This window comes from Dermacentor silvarum, chromosome 3, assembly GCF_013339745.2.
Source record: "Dermacentor silvarum isolate Dsil-2018 chromosome 3, BIME_Dsil_1.4, whole genome shotgun sequence".
NCBI classification, from domain to species: domain Eukaryota; kingdom Metazoa; phylum Arthropoda; class Arachnida; order Ixodida; family Ixodidae; genus Dermacentor; species Dermacentor silvarum.
This window is the reverse complement of record NC_051156.1, coordinates 222,099,707-222,121,256: the sequence shown is the minus strand read 5'-3', so window position 1 is coordinate 222,121,256 and position 21,550 is coordinate 222,099,707. Positions and strand designations below refer to the sequence as shown.

Genomic DNA, 21,550 nt, shown 5'->3' with positions numbered 1-21,550 from the left:
TTTTGTGCCCCGTGGGGCCGGAAGAGACGCGCTAGCGACGGCCGACCCAGGAGCTCTTCTGTCGGCCCCCAGTTCAACGCCGGCTTCGCGCGCCCGGTTAATCACGCGAGCTCTGGGCAGCCTATCATTTGATCGGGCACCGGAGGAAGAACGCGCGGTTCCCGAATGCTGAGCCGCCGCCCCATGGGAAACACGGCACGCCGCACAAGAAGCGAGTGACCTCTGTGCGCGGAAGGCTTTGAGAGCGCCAGACGAACGCGTGCGCTACCGACTGCGCGGGGAGAGGCCCAGCGAGTCGATGGGGTCACTGTGGGTGTGTGCGAGGCTTTTTTGCTCGTAACCTGCACGTGCGAGTCCGAGAAAGCGATGCCGCATTACATGTTGTTCTGGGAAATCGTCGGAACGTATTCTGCCAGCGCAGTTCCTTGCGCGGCGCGATTTGAATAAGGGCTCTCTGCATAATGTCTGCATATCACACAGCGCTCGTTCCTTGGCTTCTGCCACATGCTAAATGCTCTTGTGCGTGATGTAGAAATAAGAGCCGATTACATTCGGCCGTTCAAGATCGTGGTCTGTGTGCATATCACAACGGCATAGGACACTGCGAACTCCGAAGCCAACATTGTAGAATGGCTGAAGTAAGTGCACCAAATGTTGGAACTGCTGTTCGAGGAATCTGGGAAATACTATGACCCGCTTTATTCTGGAAGTTATTATGAGAGCACAGCCTAACAGAAGCCATGTGAATGACACAGATACGCTTTCTGAGCTATATATACGATGTGGCCTATTCTTCTGAACCACTCCCGTACAGAAATACCGTTCCATCGTATACCGGCCGTTCAAAATACAGTCGCCGCACTTACCGAATGGCAATCTCGTTATACTGGACAGCAATGTGATCGAGAATAGGACATGTTTGATGCACAAGTGATTTATTTTTCATGTAGCACCTACCAAAGGGCATGGCTGGCGCGTATATAATATAGGTCTGTAGGACGGATACAGAAACGAGTGAGGCTCCATAAGGCACTGATTTAATAAAAGCCAATTTTGAATTTTAGAAGGACCAGCAATTGCGTCGATATGGGCGCAATATAGCAGAGGGTGCGTCCTAACTGTTTTCCAGCGATCACGGACACGCCCTTGTCTACAAAAATGCTGGCTGCTGTATAGATGTAGCAACGATAATGGCTGCGATCGATGTGCGCTTTCGATCGACAGCACTAATGGAAACACATTGATCTGCAGGGCCGGGCTGGTGTCTAATAATCCGTTTCTGCTAGTGATCAGGAACCATTTATGTCGGCGGTGGGACGGTTAGATCTGTTGGCCGGCTTCCAACACGTGTATCGCGATCTCGTCGAGGTGTGCTTCAGAAACAACGGGGTTTCTCATTGTATAGGTGCGGCGTTCAGTATAGTTGAAGAAAAGCAACGTGGAACCACTCTGCGTAGAGAGAATGCGCTGTTCGCTGCCACCTGTTGGCGCAAGCAGTTCTGTGAACGGTCTGCTTCGTTAAAGAACTTCTCGTCGATCGCTGCGAAGCACTATGTGGCGCACCCTGAAAAGCCCGTGCGCGACTGTTTTCTAGTCAGCGTGAGTATACAAAATCGATTGCAACCCTCGTGGAAAAAATTTGGAGGACGCTTAAGCTTCGCCTTTAAGAGTGGTACGCGATAGCATCCAAAGATCCCAGAATGCTTGTCAGGCTTCCCGGCAACTGTAGCTTTATTTTTCTCCACCTTCGCCTCTGCGCGCCGCTGCCGTTTTACGCTGCCGAAGAGGCGAGCGCCATCTGGATGGTGTTTACGCAAGTAACCTACCCGGGCGCGCCGCTGTTGGTATGGTAGAAATGCTGGTAAAGGGGTCGGGGTGATTCGGGATGATTTTCTCCGGCACCGACGCCGACGCCGGATTTTCTGCGACGGGGCCCTTAACGCTATTGCATTAATACATACAATCAACTGCAACGGATTTAATGGCAACAACACCCTCCACAGTCGGGAAAAAAGTTTGCAAGTACGGATATAGCTATACACGGTGTTTTTTTTTTCTTTTTGCTGCTCCAAATTTTTTATTATTTGTCCGTGACAGATGGCACAATTCTAACCATTGAACCCTTGAACCCTCTATGAGGCCGCCACTACTTCTACGAGAAATAAAAATGTCTAATTGAATAATTAAGGGGCCCTGAACCACCCGTCAGGCTTAGTGAAATAACATAGCCACCGGGTAGCTAGCATACGCTGCTGTGAACATCTCAGCCAAGTTTTGTTGCCGTAGGCGGTGCGTGGAGCTCGCAAGCGGAGCGCGAAGTTACCTTTCTCTCAAACGCTCTCGTTTCAACAGAAGCCATGATCCTCACTCTATTTTGTGTGCTTTATTACGTAATAAAGCACATTCTAATACGCGGCTGCTATTGGTCGTTGCGGTCGGCTGCACCGCTGCCGCCGCGGGGTGCCGCTACGAGTCCACTGGCTGCTCGCTGCGGACAACTGCGTTTGGCTTACGTTTAGCGCGTCGTAGGCAACAAAATCGGAAGTCGTGTCGTCTACGTAACATCCAAAATGAAATTTGAACTGCGCGCCACGGTGACATTTCGAATGCGGAGTGTTGTGGCCCCGCCCCACTCCACCGTAGCCTTCGCAGTGCAAGGCTTTGAAGGAGGAAGGGGAGCACAGCGGAAGCCGTGTTTGATTGCCAATAACTCCCGTTCTGCTGAACGCACTGAGCTACTTTTACTGGCAAAGTATTTCTGAAATATCCTATTTTCACTGCAAATGCATTTCTCCACTTCGATAAAAAGTGGTGCAGGGCCCCTTTAACATATTTGCACAACTTATATTTTAAGTTACTTACTTTACGGCACATATTTCAACTTACTAATTGTAGCCGGTGAGCTCGCAAGGCTGGGTATCCACTTGGATGGAATTCCCAGAACTACGCCAGTTTCGAGATATTAATTTTCGAGATTTTCGACGAAATGTATTGGCGTTCCAGTTAATTTTGTTCTTCAATTCATAGAACAGCGTTTTTCTTTATAAAGTAAGTGGAACAACAGTGCATTTTTTACCGCTAGTTTGACGGTGCATATCTCGAAACCGGTGCCATCCTCAGAATTCGTTCAAAGTCGATATGCCTTGCATACTCGCTAGCTCGAGCCATCATATCTATCTATCTATCTATCTATCTATCTATCTATCTATATCTATCTATCTATCTATCTATCTATCTATCTGTCTGTCTGTCTGTCTATCTATCTACAAAGTAGCTGCGGCTAATTGCGGGTATACTCGTTCGATAACTCACTGGGCAAAATGACTGCGTGTGGTAGCCGTCTCTTACGACATTAGCACGCTTGCGAAGAAGGATATTCGTTCGCGCCTCGCTCGGTGGCTCGCGACCTTGGTCGAGGCGCGCGAGCAGTCCCGCGAAAGCTGGCGCCAGAACTACCGCTCGACCACCCGCATAGAGTTTGCAATGATGAAGGGCGCAGTACGTCCGTGGCTATCTCCGCGTGCGGAACGACGGGGTGTGCCCGAAAAAAACAAGTGTGCCACGAAGGCTTACGCGTTAGTTATGCGCTTAGCTACAGCGGTTTTTTTGTTAATGACTGAAGACGAGTAGTTACACCGAAAACGTTACTTGTCACTTTTTTCGGTATAGTATGGGGAAAACGCTAGATCTGCGTGAATAATGAAGATTTCTAAACCAAGCGGTAAAATTATTGTCGCTTTCATAATCTTAACGTATTTCTATGCTCGCGAAGGGCGTAATATGCAGGATTATTGCGATTAATGCTGGCTCCATGGCAGATGATGCATGCAAGTTGTGGCTTTCAGATAAAGGCTTTAGGTTCGTGGTGTAAATTTGATAGTTATTCGTGCAATGGCTCGCCTGGGTGAAAAGTTATCTGCTGTTGGAGGCACCGCTGCGGCGATGCAACAGTTTTTCTTTCTTTCTTTCTTTCTTTCTTTCTTTCTTTCTTTCTTTCTTTCTTTCTTTCTTTCTTTCTTTCTTTCTTTCTTTCTTTCTTTCTTTCTTTCTTTCTCTTTCTTTCTTTCTTTCTATCTTAAGTTCCAGCAAAGCAACGTACAGTATAGTTCGTTTCCTCCAGCATTATATCGATTTATGCCCTTGGTACAATTCGCCACGTTTGTGTCCTTAGCAATGCATCGTTGTTGGATCGTTTTTCTCATTGTATTTTGTCATGACCGCGCACATCGAAGTGATTTTCCACTTTTTCATCATTTATAATCCACGAATTGACTTGAGTCCATTTCCGAGCGCCATTACATTACCTTTACTACCCACATCAGCCGATCTGTGCAGTAATCTCTCATTTCTAGACAAAAACAAATTGTGCGTATACAACGCATTTGTTGGATTCTTTGTAAAGCGAAGCTCCAGTCAGGCGTTGTGTATTAAACCCTATACAACTAACGGCGATGCCCCCGTACAATTGTGTTTACTTCCATCCTCTGCGGCGTACAACCTCACGCGATCCATCACAAAGGGTTCACAACTTCAATCTCGTGCAGTGTTTATGCTCTACACCGCTCACTAGCTATGCCAAAACTCCAAAACCAAATCAAGCGGATGCACAGTGTGAGACGCCGAGATGCAGACCGACCCAGCAGCAGACAGCAGCGACCACCCCAAGTCCCGGCAGGGCATATAGGCAAACAAAACCTTGGCTTTAAGCGTATCTGTCAACCTGTGAACTTCAAAATTCGTAAGCTCCCGCTGACACGACACCGAAAAGGCCAGGGGGGGGGGGGGGGGGGGGGCATTCTCTTTACAGCTTGCGCTGAGCACATGCCTTTTCAAGGAATACATAATCACTTTAATGAATATGATTTAACTTTATACGCAGCACACAAGTATGTAACAATCTTTGCTGAGCAACTAGTGACAAGCAACAAACTGGCAAGGACTTTTATATACAAGCATATCCCTCCTGCATTCTTTAACCATCGGAAGACTTATAACGTTCGGCATCGACGAACGAGACCTTTCCGCGAACAAAGTTACAATAAACAAAAGAGCAAAGCTTCTACGTCTCAAGTTCGCATTCCAACTCTTAAATAATGAAGTAAACGGAAATAGCCGCCGACTTCTATCGTTCTCAGACATCAGGCCCACTAGAACAAAACATAGTAGACACTTGAAAGAGTATAGATTCCACAATGATACATTTAAGTTCTGATTTTTTCCACAGACAATAACAGAATGGAATGCACTACCAGAACACGTCGTTGGTAGCAGTTCAAGTGATATGTTTGTCTCAAGACTAACTAATTATATTTCTCTACTGCCTTAGCTTGAAAGATTAAATGTATGTATCAGTGTTTTTCATGCCAGTGATTGTTCGTGAAAAGGTTTCTTTTTTATGTTTACAGTGTTGTTATTACCTTTGTGTATACGAATTGCATACATTTACATGACTTGCAGGAAAGTGTCTGTACTGCCTTTATTCTTTGTCCACAATATTTGGAATTGTTATTAACAGAAACTGTTAACCATGTTTGATACCACTCTCACAGTTGTACTTGTGTCCCGACCCTGCTACAGCCTTATATATAAGGCTAGCAGTATGTATTAAATAAAAATAAATAAAATAAGTTTATTTTTCGTAAAACTTGGAGCAATATTAGTGAAAATTGCAAGAAAACGGGCCCAAATTCGTAAACATTATGAAAAATTAGGGAGAGTTGGCAGCAAGTCTATTATTGACTTCAGTTATTCTTTGGCGCTGAACTCGTTCACTGTGACAGCAGCAGGCTCTCACGGCTTAAACTGCCACCTACCGAAAAACAACTTTTTGTTAGTTTTTTTTTTTTTTTCGGTGGACACGTCGTCCTCGTCTGATACATTACTATATAGCCTGTTGTGGCCTCCGAAATACACGCACAAACACCACCACTCTCAAGAGTCTGTGTGGGGCACCACACACCAAGCCCAAATATTGCGCGCACCAGCGAACGCGCGCCCATGGAGATCCTTAGTTAACATTGCCGCAAGGACGTGAAGTCTAATCCCAGTAGCGGTGGTGGGCGCAGTATTGTTTTACGAAAGCAAGCGATTGTTTGGCTGCCCTCCGCACGTTCTACCAGCGTATGCAACACCTATAACGTTATGAAATAATGAAACCATTGACTATGATGCGAACCTTCATGTAAGACAGATTCCACATGATCACAAGTGAATTTGACTGTCCGCAAGCGGGGTTGCCATGATTCCATGAGTTTGCGTCACGCGGCTATTCCGTGAATTCGATTGAGCCCGCGTAAGTATGAGTACTTGGTATAGTCTGAGTGAGCCTGCCCAAGTCTTATTTTGGTGAGTGAGTCCGAGCGAGTTCAGCGTGGTCTGAGTTTAGGTAAGTAAATATAGTCCAAGTGAGCCACGCACTTGATTTTAGCAGGCCTGAGTAAGCCCTAACCCAAATAAGCGCTTAACCTTGCACTCGGCCGCGCAACGCTTGAAACAGCGAAGCTGGGCGATCATAGCCCAGCATGTTCCGGAAGTGCGGGCGAACTTTTCATCTTATTACTCATGATGATGATAATTTCTTTTCGCGCGTCTCGGACTTACGGCCGTCACTGCGCGTTGCATAGCGCAGCTTGCAACACCGACACCGCGTTCCAGGAGACCCTCTCCGTGAATGCGTCTCTCTCTATCTCTCGCTCTTGCTCTCACAGCGCAAAATCTCTTCACCTCGCAGAGCACGAGCGTACGAACGCGCCAGCTGTGGAAGAAGTCGACGACACTCCAACGCAGTCATATGGTTCGTATAAATGCATGTTCTGCGAGCGCGGCTGTATAGCCTAGTGGCCTAGTGGTTGTTGCAGAAGGTGCAACATCAGACTATAATTAGTTCGTTGATTGCAAGACAGTTTTCATGCACGAAATTTCCTCTCTTGTGGCATGTTCTGTGTCGGTCATACAAAACAGTGCATAAATGTAAGGCATAGAAGAAAAATTATTATTCGAGGTACGCATCGCCGATGTCGTACTTCGCTGCGACATTGTGTGTATTGCGATTGGAACATGTATTGCATAAGTATTGGATTTTCGTCAGGCGTGGGTAATCACTACAATCAAACGCAGATTTCTTTTTTTTCTATTTCTTTTAATCTAGAACAATCAGTTAACACGCGTACTAAGCGCGTAATTTTCGTTCGCAGATCTGATAAAGAGGAACGTTATTAATCCATAAGTAGCTCTGCATGATAAGGAGGTAAAAAGGAGGCTTTTTTTCAACATAAATAACGGGGGTGTCGTAATTATTTTGTTTATCTTGATAAGGTCCATTGCTTCTTTTATTCTCTTAGGCAACGGCTTTTCGCGGAAACCGAAAAATATCATGCAAGACACGTGCAAGACGATCTAGTTCTCGTGTTGTGTCTTTCCTCATGCCCTCGCATCGTAAAGTTCTTCATTTCATACTTATAAAGAAAACTTTTCTGGCCATAAGTTAGATGCAATCTTCTACAGCACGATACAACCTACCCAACCTCATTCGAGACATTAGTGATGAGGGAAAAAAAAAGAAAAAAAAATGTCTTGCGTTATTTGAAAGAGCTTACAGGACGGAAAACGCTGTGGCCAACGGTTTAAAGGAAGGAAAATGCTGTCGCCAACAGTCGGCAAACCAAAAGCGGTGCCGTGTCGGCCTAGTGTGAATCAGCCTTAACCTAACGCAACGACCAAACATACTCGAGTTTTCTTTTGTTTCTTCCTAACTTCTTTTTTTGCGCATGGCGGTGCATTGCGGCCATCGAATCACTGCATTCGGCTGGGCACCGATCTTCCGGTGTGGACGCCGATGGCAGGATATTCCGCGCCGGGCGCCGAGCTAACTGCAGCAGGCGGGCGAGCAATCCGCCATCCGGGCGCCTGGACCAATTCTGGCGCAGAGCGGTGGACGTGGCTTCTTCCTTTGACGTCGGCCGGCGGCGGCGCAACACAATCGGCCGCCGTCCGCGTCAAATCATCGCGCGCGCTCCTCGGCGCCGAGAAGAATGGACCGAGGAAGAGGGCGCCGAAGACGACATCGCCGACCCCTCTCTTCCGGCGGCGGCTGCTGCCCTTTCGCCGTCATCACACGCGCGCTCTCCACCGTGTATACACGGACGGGGCAGTCCGCGGGACACTTTGGCGTAGGCGGAAACAAGTTGTATACACAGAGCGAGGTTCATTGTACAGTGCAGTGTCCATTCCGCCCAATTCTGCCAGACAGCGTGACTGCAGGTTCGTCGTCGTCTTCCAGCCGCTGTGTCATTCCCCGGCTGAGCGCAAGGTCGCGGACTCGCTCCTCATCCTGCGGTGACACCGTTTCGATGCGGACGGAATGCGAAAACCCCCGCGCACTAAGATTTCGGTGTGCTTTAAAGAACCATAAACGGTCAGGATAAAACGTGAGCCCCACTCAACGGTGTCTCTCACCAACCGGGGTACAATTCTGACACATATAATTCCACTAGTTCTTCTTTATCTATGGTTATATCATAATGCGATCTTAATTTTAATGCGGTCAACCTTAGAGCACTGCAGCGAACACGGAAATGTGAAGGGACACAGCGCTACGCGACAGACACTGTGCGCGCACGCGCGCGCAAGCCCATTTCTTCCTTTAGCTCTGCAGATGTAGCACAGTAAAGTGCACTGCAGTACACGATATAATTTAATGCATTTCGCGGTGTTCTCGCAAGTCTTGTTAGATAGCACCACGACAGACGACGCGCCACGGCAAAGGGTGACCTACCTAAAGAAAACATAGATTACAATGAGCGGCGGTGAGTCTGCTAAATAATCTTTCTCGTAGGTGTCACTACAGCTTGCAGTTTTATTCTTGCTTGCACTACAGCATTATCCGATAGAACAAGTAAGTGAACAAAGAAGTTGCGGCATGCTTGTAGCGGTGCGCGCAAACCACTCCCCCTTTTCGCACGTTTCACTTCCCAGAGAAAGAGACTCGAACACGCGAGTGAAAAGAAGATTGATCTATCTCCATCCCGATTTTTGCAAGTACTTCCCACGTATCATGCGTGTATAACGGTGTCCACGGACAGCCTTCTCGATGGTGGACCGTTTTCCCCGGCGCCACAGTGATTGAAACGCCAATGAAATGACTACACGGTCCATTACCGGGCAAATGTAAACAGAATATAAATGAGGGGCAATTACGGGCGGAGTGCCACGTTCGTGCAACGTTCGCCGACCCTCGGGTGTGCAGCTGGGCAAGCAAATCACTTTACCCCGCAAGGCGAAAACATCTCCATACAGCCCTCCCAACCCCCCCTCCTAATTTCATTACGTGCGAATTTTGACTACGAGCCACGGCAGGTGGGATAGAGAAGGCGCGTTGCTGCGCACAGGGCCAACGCGCGTAGCCTGGCGAATTTCGAGACGACACGTCGCCGATAGAGCTCACTCACTGAGCCTTCCGCAACCGCCCCGCTAATAGAATCCCCGGACCGACTGCTCTGTTCCTGGCTGCGCTGGCCTCTACGCAACCAGTATAGCGCTAAACTGCGGTCGCTTTCGACCGGCGGGGTTAATTTGGCGGCGCCTTTATCGGAAAGGAGGGGGATGTTCGCTCCCACGGCGTGTGACACTTGCCCGGTGAATTTGTAGCGCGGGCCGATCGCGCCGCGCGGACTCTCTCCTGCCACGTCGACGGCTGTTGTTGGCCGAGCAGCAACAACAGCAGCGGCGACATTAAAAGCCCCCGCGGCGTGACGTAACGTGCGGGGTCTGCCCGCGCGCACCGCCGGGTCGTCCGCATTCTTGTTTCGTCATTCACGCGCCGCCGCTGCCCCCGTCGCGCGAGAGGGGGGAGCGTCTTCGGACCCCCCCTCGCTCCCCCAGCGCGGGCGGCCGCCTTTGATGTTCGCCGCTCGCACCTTGATCCGGCGCCGCTCTCTAATGACGACTGGCCCAGGGGCAGCGCGGCGCTTAATTCCTCCGCAGCCGCTGCTGCTGCCCCAGGGGACGACGGGGAAGGCGACGACCATTTATCGCCCCGCCGCCGCATGACTCAGCGGCCGCAGTGCGGCGCCGATATCGGGTGGTGCACGCGACTCCGGCCCGAAGTTGTCCCATCGGCGCCGCCGCGGCTTCGCGCCGTGTAGACGAGGACGTCGTGTTTACACGTGCGGCCAAATCGCTGTCGCTGTTTGTTGTTCCAGAAGCGTTCTTTCTTCGCACGCGCTACGCTTTTAGAGCGCAATCAAGGCAAATGGGATTGTTACGCTTTAACGCGGGAGGTGCGAGCCCGCTGCAGTATAGTGGGCGGACAAAAGTCGCTTCTTTAAGTTCGGGACAAGCTGGTGAACTGTACTTCCGGCGCAGCAGTTCATCGTGTACTTGAGAAGTGAAAGGAGATCGTAATTATTTTCGTATCACGCCACTGGTGATCTTGACGATGAGTAGAGAACACTCGGAATTAGCCTTAGTTAATCATGAAACGGACGCTATAGACAAACGAAGGAAGGATCCTTTATAGACACCTTTCATTCGAGGAATAAAGCCAGCCTTTTGACGTACTCGACGCACATCGCGGGGCCACACAGGCTGGATTGACCCCTCCCCTCCGCAAGCTCAGCAGGAAAGCTCGAGGTAGCGCCTCATTCTTGTGTTTTGAGGGTAGCAGCAGGCTGGCTAAGTATATCCCCAAGGTTAAAGAGAAGATGGAAATCAAAAGTATAACGCGGACGGGAAAGGAACCGTTCGTCTCACCCCAGGAGACCAACTGCGCATCTTGGAGCCATATATGCGTGGAGCAGAGCCTATTTTGTGGAGAAGAACGATCGAGGCGTAGAGACAGCAAGACACTAGTGGAGAAAAAAAAAAGTCCCAGAGGTCAGCCTGTGGCTTATGCAATATCTCGTAATAATGATTCATGCGAGTTTTAGTATCTACCGCAGACTGGGCGACTTCCACACTGATAATGCTCCCCTCGTCCTCACAACTGCCGTCCGCATGTCTTTGGAGCCATTTTAGCCCGTAAGTCATGTCCCGGTTAGACGGGTTCTTGAAGTACTTGCACCATAAACTGCTCCTAACACGCTATACCAGATGCGCTGGATCACCTTGAGTCTGCGTTGCACACGTTTCAATGTGTCTGCACGAACTGTGCGACGGCTCTTTCACCTGTAACACGAATCCTTATTTCTGCCTGTGAGTAAATCACTTTAATCACTCAGTCCTCGAATATCATTTCCGCCGTACTGCGCCGAGTTGCTGTTTTATTAACTGCGACAGAATTGAAAGCTTGGCTACTAAAAAGTCCGCTATTCAAAAATTGTAGCTTAAAATACAGAGAGAACTAAATAATAATTATGAAAAGAAAGAAAGGCAACACTCACAGTATGCGCTAAAAACACAATACTAAGTTGCAAATATATATACATCATGTGTAATGTACAGAGCCAGCGCACGGCATGCATGTGGTAATCATTATTAGCCTCTAATCATGCCGAAATTAGTTCGCAGCAAAGCTCATAAGATGTCACTGACGTGAGAATGTCGCCGTGGCGTTAGAGTTGGATAAAAAATACGTCACACAAATTGTACAGCGCTATTTATTCACAGGGAATTATTGGATCACTCATACTGTAAGATCGCCCAGAAGTTTCACAGCTTCTTTTTATATATGGGCAGGACCAGGGACCAAGAACTTTCTTAACCGATAAGGGACGCCTATCTATGTAAGACACCAAGACGACCACGAAGTGTGTCTCGATGCTGGTCAGACTGTGAGAATTCCATGAGGGCATGCTCTATACAGATGCACCCGGGACGAAGACATCGTCCGTATGCGATATTAAAAGTGGGGGCCTGCAGGCGGCCTCGAGACGTATAGACGACGTGCCGAAACCAAGCGAGATCGCAACAAATGGTGATTGCAAGAAACTGTCGGAATGAGATCGTTCCCCGGTCTTAGCAGTCGCAATGCGGTGTCGGCGGAATGAAAGAGAGAGAGAGAGAGAGAGAGAGAAATAGAGACGAATGGGGGTTAACGGCGTATCTAATCCTAATCAACCAATCAATTAATCTGTCGCGCCAAGTTTTGCTGCTGGTCAACAAAGCATGCTACTTGTGTTGCACCCCTCACTGTCACCGACGCTGGAGCTATACGTGTCCTTTCGAGGATCTTTCAGCTTACTATAGCTGTACACTATACCGCACCCGTGTATGAGTAATGTTATACATATGCGGACGCTGTAGCTTTCATGCTAATGAACAGACATGGCAAATGGAAGCCGATCGAGAATATTCAAATCGTAACAGAAAAACGAGATTGTTTTCTGTAGGTGTATAGATGGAACGTGTTTAATTCAAACATCGTCGTTTTATGCATTTAGACAAAGCCTCCCTTGTCTGAAATTCATAAACTAATTCAAAACTTACGGCGAGGTGAGTGTCAAGCTTAAAGCAGTCCGGATCTATATATATATATATATATATATATATATATATATATATATATATATATATATATATTTGCACGTTGCTGCCGACAATGTTTTCAAGCACCTCTGCTGCTGCAGGCATTCTTTGCGTTGAGTTTAAATGCATACACACTATACGTTAATGTTAAATGCATACTACACAGAGGGGAAAAAATCAATCAGGCTTGGCTGCTACATTACTTTCTCTAAGCTGTTATTAGTATTTATTATTTTTTCCCCAGCGTAAGAGGATGGTTTATTAAATAAAACAATTGAGAGCCAAAGTACCGTTTTTGAATTTCGCGCTTAAACAGCATTACCAACAGCGTCCTTGCGACTTCGCAGATCTCTAGGTATTTTCACCTATACCTCGACAGAACCAAGGGAGCTCGAGAATTTCAAAGGTCGCTGGCTTCCCTGGTCACTGAAAGTGAATCCATGAAACGGTATATTACATGCCGAACGAGGGTATTTTGTGCGTGGCCGGTGATATACGTCTGCACTGCATACAAAGGTCGTGTAAGACAGCAACGCAAGGCTTCAGCGCCGCCAAGGTTATCTGAAACGACCAGGAGAACAGACCATGAGAAAACACATTCTGTGACACTTTAGAGCACCTCTGTGTTGTAAACAGTAAAATACAGTTGCCGCGTCGTAAACTGCGTGAATATTTAAGCGCCTCCTTCCTACCTTTCAGGGCAGAAAGGCGATAGCCATCGGCTTTCACGGTCGCCGCGTTAATTCTCCGTGAAAATGCGACTAGTGCCGCTTTGCGATTATCGCATCAGCGCTCGCGTCTCTCCTGATCCGCCGTAGAGACCGCTGCTAAGTTAAAAAAAGAAAAGGAAACCAAGATATAGAAGACAAGATATTGCTCCACAGAGACAGAGAGGACAAGATTAATCCAGCAAAAAAGAAAACAGAACGTTGTTTGCGCCACCATTCTCAGAGAGAAGTGTCTTTTAATGCGAAGTATTCTCTGCCTCATTCCAGGCACTTTGCAGTAGTTTGGCAGGTAGGTAAAGGTAGCTTCGTGTCTCGTATAGTTTAGGACGTCTTCAATAAAAATAAATCCGTGATTGCAGAGGTAGCATCGAACCTCTGACTTCGAGCCCGATGCTCTAGCCATTAGACCGCGATTTCTCTTTCTTTACACTCGCTCAGATTTCTCCTCAGCTCACGCGCACTTAGGCCACGATCATGTGCATACTTCCCTCATGCTAGCTCTTTGGGACGTTTGACGCGTGCGTCACGTGCTCGCAGTATACCAACGTAAGAGCTAGCGCTTTCAGAGCTATGCTAGAGTGCACCACCTTCGGTATCGTAAATTGCAATATACGCGCGAAAGTAATGTTAAATTTTCAATGATACATATGGCTTTCTTGTGCAAGAGGTGTCGCCGTATTTCGAGCAAACCAGCTCAATAAATAGTTTGTTCTCTATTACTCAGGAGATTCTTAAAAACACCGCTAACTAAAAGAAAGAAGCATCTGGCATACGTAAATATTTTCGTCAGACAGTATGTTACGTTATTCTCCTAAATAATAAAAACTCCGTGCGGCCAAGCCGTCACTAGTATTATTTTACGACAAGCTTGATGATGTCTTTTACCATGAAGTATTAGCGAAACCGTCATTGTTTTCGTTAACTCAATTAGCAATTTGGCCATTATGGACGCCTTTCTTACTGTTTTAGTTTTTATTAGTTATTACAGTTAGCACTAGTCAAGTCGTAGGCTATTATGGACGCCTTTCTTACTGTTTTAGTTTTTATTAGTTATTACAGTTAGCACTAGTCAAGTCGTAGGCTCGGTTTGAGCGGTGAATTAAATGTTATGTGTCAGTGTCAAATGACCCATTGAGCGAAATGCAGCTCCACTGACGTCAAACCTGGGAAGCTAGGTGCGAAGCATGCAGTGATGCACCGCTAATGGGCTCGTACTGTCTTTTAAGCAATGGCTCATAACCCCGTAAACGCGGCCTCCTCATTACGACGACAGAAGAGAAGTGAAATTCTACGCTGGAATGATGAGCGGCAACACAACCAGCTGTGGAAGACGACGACGACGACAAACGCGGGAGCAGTGGCGCGAGCACGAGCCGCTTGCTTACCGTGACTACGACAGGAGACGCCGACAGGCCGGGCGCATAAGGTGCTTCGCACCTAAACTGTAACTATCTGTTGACGATACAGCTAGAAGAACTTTCATGGGCTTTTTTTTTTTTTTTTTTTTTTCAGTTCCTCTGAATCGGTACTGTACGTAAAATCTTTTAGGCACCGGAGGAATGAACCTTATGCACGATGATGGCGAGTACTAAAAATAGAACGCTTATTTTGGTATAATGCTGCGAGTCGTGTCCGCGCCAGGTGTGTTTAGTCCGCACCAGTTTGCATAAACATCGTTCTGGCCGATAGGTGCACCGCTAACTCTACACGGTACAAGTTCTGCACAACGCAAGTGAAACGAAACGCCGCCTTCGCCAAACAATGCCTGTCACTGTAAGCGATTCACGAGGACATGCGTACCCGAACCGTAATTTTGTCAGACGTCGAATCCTACGGTTCGGTGCAGTTTGACTTTTTTCCCTTTAACTTTCCCGTGCTGTTTTCCAAGCCATAGAAAATGATGGATTGAAAGGAGTTTTCCTTACACTCGGCCTCGAAGGTCTGTATATCATGCTGTCGGCCTAGTGGCCGGAATTTTTTTTCTTTTTTCTTCTTTTGTCGGGCAGTTATGGCGATGGCAACGATTGCAATACGCTGTTGCTGGTACAATTGTGGACGTAGAGACAGAGCTGGCGTCTAGTACGCTGTGCATTTTATTCGTCGGTGCGTAGGTGTATAATAGAGAATATTGCACCGTGCTTGTGCACTTCGTTTACATCAGATTTTTTTTTTTTTTTTTTGTGCTCTGCACTGAGTGGTGGAGAAATTATCGTGAGGCGTGAAGTTATGACATACAAAAGCCCTGCATTCAAACTGCATGTATATTCTACTCTAAGAAATAACATATGGCTGGTGCAATGCGAACTATGATTGAGTACCATTTGAAATAATATCTGTGGGTTAAATAAGACTACTAGCATAAACCTATGCAATACAGCTGGGCGTATCAATCAGGATGATTAGACCAATTGCCTGGTTTAGTTTATTTGACTTTACTCACAAATCCAATATCGTCTTATCGAATCCTGTATAAAAACCTGCATATCCCTCTACAAAACCATATGATGATACGGTTATGGGGCAGTTGTTTTTTTTTAATGGGGCACACACATTGTATTTAGAGAAAGGCCACGAATGAATATTTTACACTGGAGATAATTCTTCTCTCATCTTGTTACATATCGACAACGCAGAGAAGGTGGCGCTTACAGCTGCACATCTTCATATTTGCTAATGCGGCATGCTTCTAGTCTTCATCAGTACATTCTTCAAGAATGTCACTTGCAAGCGAAGACGACAACTTGTTGGGACAATTGAAGAATGTCTAATTATTTATTGAACACGGACCTATTCTCACAGAAGTGCGCACAGACAGAATGTCTCATCCGGCGCTCCCCAAGTGCCAAGCATGTTGCTTTTGTCTGGTGCCGACGCGTGGGGAAATGAAAAGCCAAGGTGCTCTGGGAAGCAATATGGATATTTACATGAAGTTAGAACGGACGAACTCACACAAAGGGGGCAAAGTCTAGTGTAATCGTATTTAGTCCAATGTAAAAATGTGTAATGTACTAAAGTCTAATGTAATGGTCTAAAGTCTAACGTAAAAGTCTAAGGTAATGATCGAGTATTAATATACCAAGGACCAATGTAATGGTCGATGGTCTGGAACAGGAGTTCATATAATCATCCTCTTGAGTCTATACGCAGTAGTGCGTTTATCTATATAGGTCAGTTAGTCGCAGAAGATCTGGATCATGAGAACAAATCTCTATAGATGAATAGAAATGAGTCGGAGCGCATACATCGATGAACGTCAAGCTATGAGTGACAGCTCAAATTAAGGACCGCGGATACGAAGAATAGAATGCAAAACGGTAGGTGCAACATTAGGAGACTGAAATAGGGCGAAATTAATTACACAGCAAAAGGAAAGTATCTGATATCCTAGTTGAGATTAAGAGTCAAACGTTTGAGTTCGTCAGGTCATGTAATCCGAATAGAGCAGACAACCGGTGGTGTTGTTAGTGTTACAGAATGGGTGCCGAGGGAAGGGAAGGGCACGCGAGGACAGAAGAGAACCAGGCGGTGTGATGAAATTAGGAAGTTTGCAGACATAAGGTGAGGGTAAATTGACGCAAGACATGCGTAATTAGAGACCACCGGGATATGCACTCGTCCTGCAGCGGGCACCAAATAGGCTGGTGATTACGAACGCAGTTCAAACGCAGTAGAAAGCAGGACAGTTAACTGAAGTCCTGACTGTCCTGTTCTTGGTTTCTTTCTTTTATTAGCTGAGCGGAGCTTTAACCGTTAGCAATGTCTACAGCTCATGTCTTACGCGTCGTCCCGGTGTTTTCGCATGCCCTTTCTGTGAATTGCTTCTGCTGTCAGGACTCAACGAAAAGGTGCACCGTTTTGGTATACACGAATGTAAGTACGAGATGCCCAACGTGAATGAGGTGGAGATAACGTCAAGGCTGCATCATCATACACAAAGTCCGGCGACGTTCTGCAGTGCATTTCTTTTATTGTGTGTGCGTGCCTGTTAGTTAGATTCTTTCTCTCTCTCTCTCTTGTACACATTTTGTTTCAGCTGCGTTAAAACTTTCAAATCAGATGAACTTTCAAGTGACATGAAAAATCGCCTTGTGTCGGAGACAAAAATATTTGAGTAACGGATGCGACGAAACAAAGGCCAAATTTCTTTGTGGCTAAGACATGTAGCCTGAAATTGAGAAGTATAACACAGCGGGGACTTGTGTGCGAACACGATAATGCACCGCTCGGTTTCAGGCTTCACGTAAGGTCTTGCTTCTCAGCAACAGTGGTACACCAGCTTTTTGCCCGCTTTTCATATATCGTTCTCATGTTGTTAGACGGCGAGGTAATAGAGCGCTAATTTTTTTTTTCTTGTATTCGTTAGGCTAAACGAACATACTTTTCAAAATACGTCATTCCTCTCTGTTTCGTGCTTTATTCGCAGGCCAAGGTCGCGTTAACCAGCTGGGTGGCGTGTTCATCAACGGCCGGCCGCTGCCTAACCACATTCGACTGAAAATCGTCGAGATGGCGGCCGCCGGCATCCGGCCCTGCGTCATCTCCCGCCAGCTCAGGGTGTCGCACGGATGCGTCTCCAAGATCCTCAACCGCTACCAGGTATGCCTCTTCCCCTCTTGCCACGGGCATGCCCTCCAGACTGCCTGCGCGAGTGTCAAGCCGCGTATAATCTCCGCGGCCGGCCGGAAAAAGTCAGGCCCCCAACGGGATAATCCGATTTCGGCTCACAACAGCGAGAGGAACCGCGCCGGCTGATCCCCCAGAATCTGCGCGCCGGCATTGTACGCCGACCACCGCAGTTTGCTGCAGTGGCTCGTTCGACCGGCTGCCACTGCTGCCTGTTCGAGCCCACATTTCCTGGGAGACGAATTGACAGCTGTATCTGCACCGCGCGTCACGTGAGCGACATTCGAGTAACTGTTGCTCGCCCACGTAATAAGCCGTACCGCGAAAGCGAGTACGTCGCGAACGTGTGCAGTCGCGCGATATGAATTGATAATCGTGTTTGCATCGACTAAACCGCGGCGCTGACTTCATCTTCAGGGGGCGACAGTGCAATGTGTAGAAGAGAGAGAGAGAAATAGAAGAGAGGCAAGGCAGGGAAGTTAACCAGACGCACGTTCGGTTTGCTACCCTGCACTGGGGGAAGGGGGTAAGCGAACGAGAAACTCTACTGGTGCGCAGTGAACACCTCCTCACAAAAACAGGCTGCATCAGGACGTTTCATGCTAGCTCGGTAAAGCTTAAAGCGATCACTTTCCTATTTCGCGCGACCTGTACGAAGCCGAACGCCGTCTTCAACAATTATCTCCCGTGTGACACGTTTTTCGTCGTCATCCGTCGTGTTAAGCGTTCTTGTTTACCACATGTTCAGCAGTAGCTCAACTATTATTCCAGCAGCTAGAAGCGCATCAAATGACAGCTATTGCATAATCTTCGAAGAACGCTGCGAAACTATCATGCGAACAGTGCATACAACCTGGCGGTATATACACAGAGTTACAATAAATTCATTTTACTAATTGGATCTCTATGTTGTTGCCCCCCCCCCCCCCTTTTTTTTTTTTTCTGCGTCAGTGCGCACTTATCTACCGCTTTTGAATACTTTTAGCGAGTGAACATAAAATGCCATCACATTCTTACAGGTGTTTAAATTGTGTGTGTGGAGGCTATGGTGTGGGCAAATCGTTTTACTGTTTTCGTTGAAGCGACCAGTCAGGCAGACGAGACGTGAGCGAATTCGCTTCAACTTGCTTCAATTACACAATACGTGGATGCCGATTAACTGATGAAAGAGAACGATAAAGCAAGAAGTCGGAAGAAACCACACGCCGACCAAGAGCGCAGGTAACCGCAGCCCTCTCCATCATGTCCGCGCCACTATCGCCGTAGAGGGATTGCCAGAACGTGGCGCGGGAGTCTGGGAAGGCGGTTCGCTTGCTCAATATTATATGGTAGATGGAGCGCTGCCTCCCTCCTCTTCACGCTAGCCCCCGTGTCTTCGCTGCGTCCAGCGGCCAAGCAAATGGCCATGTTAGCGCGAGCGCATGGAAGCTCATCAGTTCCAGTCCGCCGTTTTGCTTCGTGCTGCTTGCACGCCTCCGTAGAACACACACGCGGTTGCGGGGAGCGCGCGCAAGCGGAAGGCGATGAAGGAGGGGAAGCTCGATGACTCCCGATGACTCCGCGGGTCACGCACCGACGCGCCACAATGGTGGCCTGCGTCTCGAGTTCTCGCAATCGAGTCTCCATGTTTGCCCAGCCACACACGCTCGTTGTACTGCACACGCCCTCAGCGCGCCTATACCGCCTAGCGCCTTGATGAACTCTCTTTGCGTCCTACGGCACGAGAACTGCGGAGCTGTCTTCCAGGCGTGTTTTTTTTTTTTTAGTTCAGCCAGCCCACCGGCACGGGACAGGGATGCTCCCGCACTACTGCACATAACTGCACGGCGGCCGAGTTCTCAGGGAACGGGCGCCGCGGGTCGGCGCAGCGGTTCCGAATCTGTCTAGGTGGTGTAGTCTGAATGCGGCTCGTGACACAATGGCGTCAATGGCTCGGCGCGAGTCGCGTTTGCGGCGGCTTTGCGGCTTTTATGCGGCGCGGGCGATTAGGATGTCTGCCCTGCGGTCGGGTGACACCGAGTCAATGGTGTTAAGGCCAGGTGAGAGCGGCGGTTGAGGGGTGCCAGAACACCGCCTTGGTAAGCACGCCCGTCAGGACCAAGCGAAGGGAGCCCAAAGCTCGAAGTCGCGTTGTACCTCTCTTTTTACGACTGTTGTTGACTGTACGGCGTGTCGACAATTGCATCTCCGCAACAATGAACGGAAAGCGCGATGAGCCCTCATACGCACGGTGAGTTGACTGACTTAGAACTAGAAATAGATGGCGGTTGCTTTATTATAACCAATATTTCTCCTCAAACGCACAATTTTGCCGTGGTTGCTTACATTCATTGTATACTCTCTATATATCGCGCTGATAAATCGGCGCTATTAGAACTTTTATTTTGTCTTACCGTTAGAAAGTATGAGCCTGTCCAAGGGTATAACGTGGACGGCAGCAGCAGCGCTGGTGGCGTCATCTTTTTGCGCTGAGTTGAACTAGAGCGCACGGAATAATATTTTCAATCTGTATTTTAATTATGTGCAGTGTAGCGAACGCGAAACACGCAGGTCGACAGACACGAACTTCTGTCATCCTGTGTGTTTCGCTAGCACTACACTGTACACAATGCAATATCAAATCGGTCTGTCATTTTAAAGGCCTTAAATACTTAGCTGCTGGTGCAAAGGCCCCATCAGCAACGGTCATCACACACAGATATATTTTATTCTTCTTCGGCGAGGACGCTCTTGCAACACAAAAGCCTTTCTAGCACATGGTGTCTGAACAAAGCATCACAAGGTGTAGCTGCCAGCGCTGCTGCTGTAAAATCACTGGTTCCAGTGACTTTATGCTGCTGCTGTCCCGTCTACGATTTTCCGGTATTCTGTACACGACCCCAGTAGGCAAACAGACTAAATATTGCCAATTAATACATATAGTTTCACTCCTTCCCTATGCGTATTTCCATTAACGGAATAGCGGAAACGTAGATTGCAGGAGTGCTCGTGAGGCCCACTTTACATCTTACAAGCAACGTCGTATACTGCATACAGTGACACTTCAGGGGGTCTTGACGAGGCCCGCCCTCCTCGTGACAAATAGTACATTTGACACATTGGCTCGAAGGCGTACATTATACCATAGGTAATAGTTCATTAACCTTTTTTCTTCTTGTACAACCTGTTACTCGGGAACTGAAGTATTACTTGAGTTACTTGAGAACTCAAGTTACTCGGGAACTCAAGAATTTCGTTATCTTGTGACTCAGAGCAGCACCGGAACACACAGAGTAATTATTGCAATGACGGATCATTGCAAGATGGCTCTTTAACCGCTAGCATACAGCATCGCTAGCGGCCTAGGCATTAATATGCTACAGTGGCTCTTTTCATTTCCTTTTACGAGAACAGTCACGCAACATAATATCCCTTCGAACGCATTGTTGTTGAGCATAGCGGCCACAGATGTCGCGACCAGCGCTGCTGTCCACGTACCGGTGTTCGATGTTTCGTGAGCAGCGATACATGTACGAATGTAGTTTCGGCCTTGTTCGTATGTGTTAACTATATAAGCTTCTAACGCAATAACCGGTTCGCGCTTTTGTGTGCCCTTCCTCATGTCTCTGTCTAAACTTCCTGCGATGTAAAAATTGCAGCTGACGTATATACAAACTGACTAAAGCTCACTAATGTGTCACGTGCATTCTCTTCCGAAAACGTTCGATACTACGTGACGTATATCGGAATCGAAGAGC

At 47.7% G+C, this 21,550-nt stretch overlaps 1 protein-coding gene across 1 annotated transcript in view; it reads left to right on the top strand.

The window, feature by feature from the left end:
* The window catches only part of LOC119446746 (protein gooseberry-like), a 62,856-nt gene that overhangs the window by 27,633 nt on the left and 13,673 nt on the right, over positions 1-21,550 (top strand). Inside the window, exon 2 of the mRNA XM_037711272.2 lies at positions 17,614-17,786. Coding sequence (XP_037567200.1) covers positions 17,614-17,786 — 173 coding nt within the window. The remainder of the gene's footprint in view (positions 1-17,613; positions 17,787-21,550) is intronic.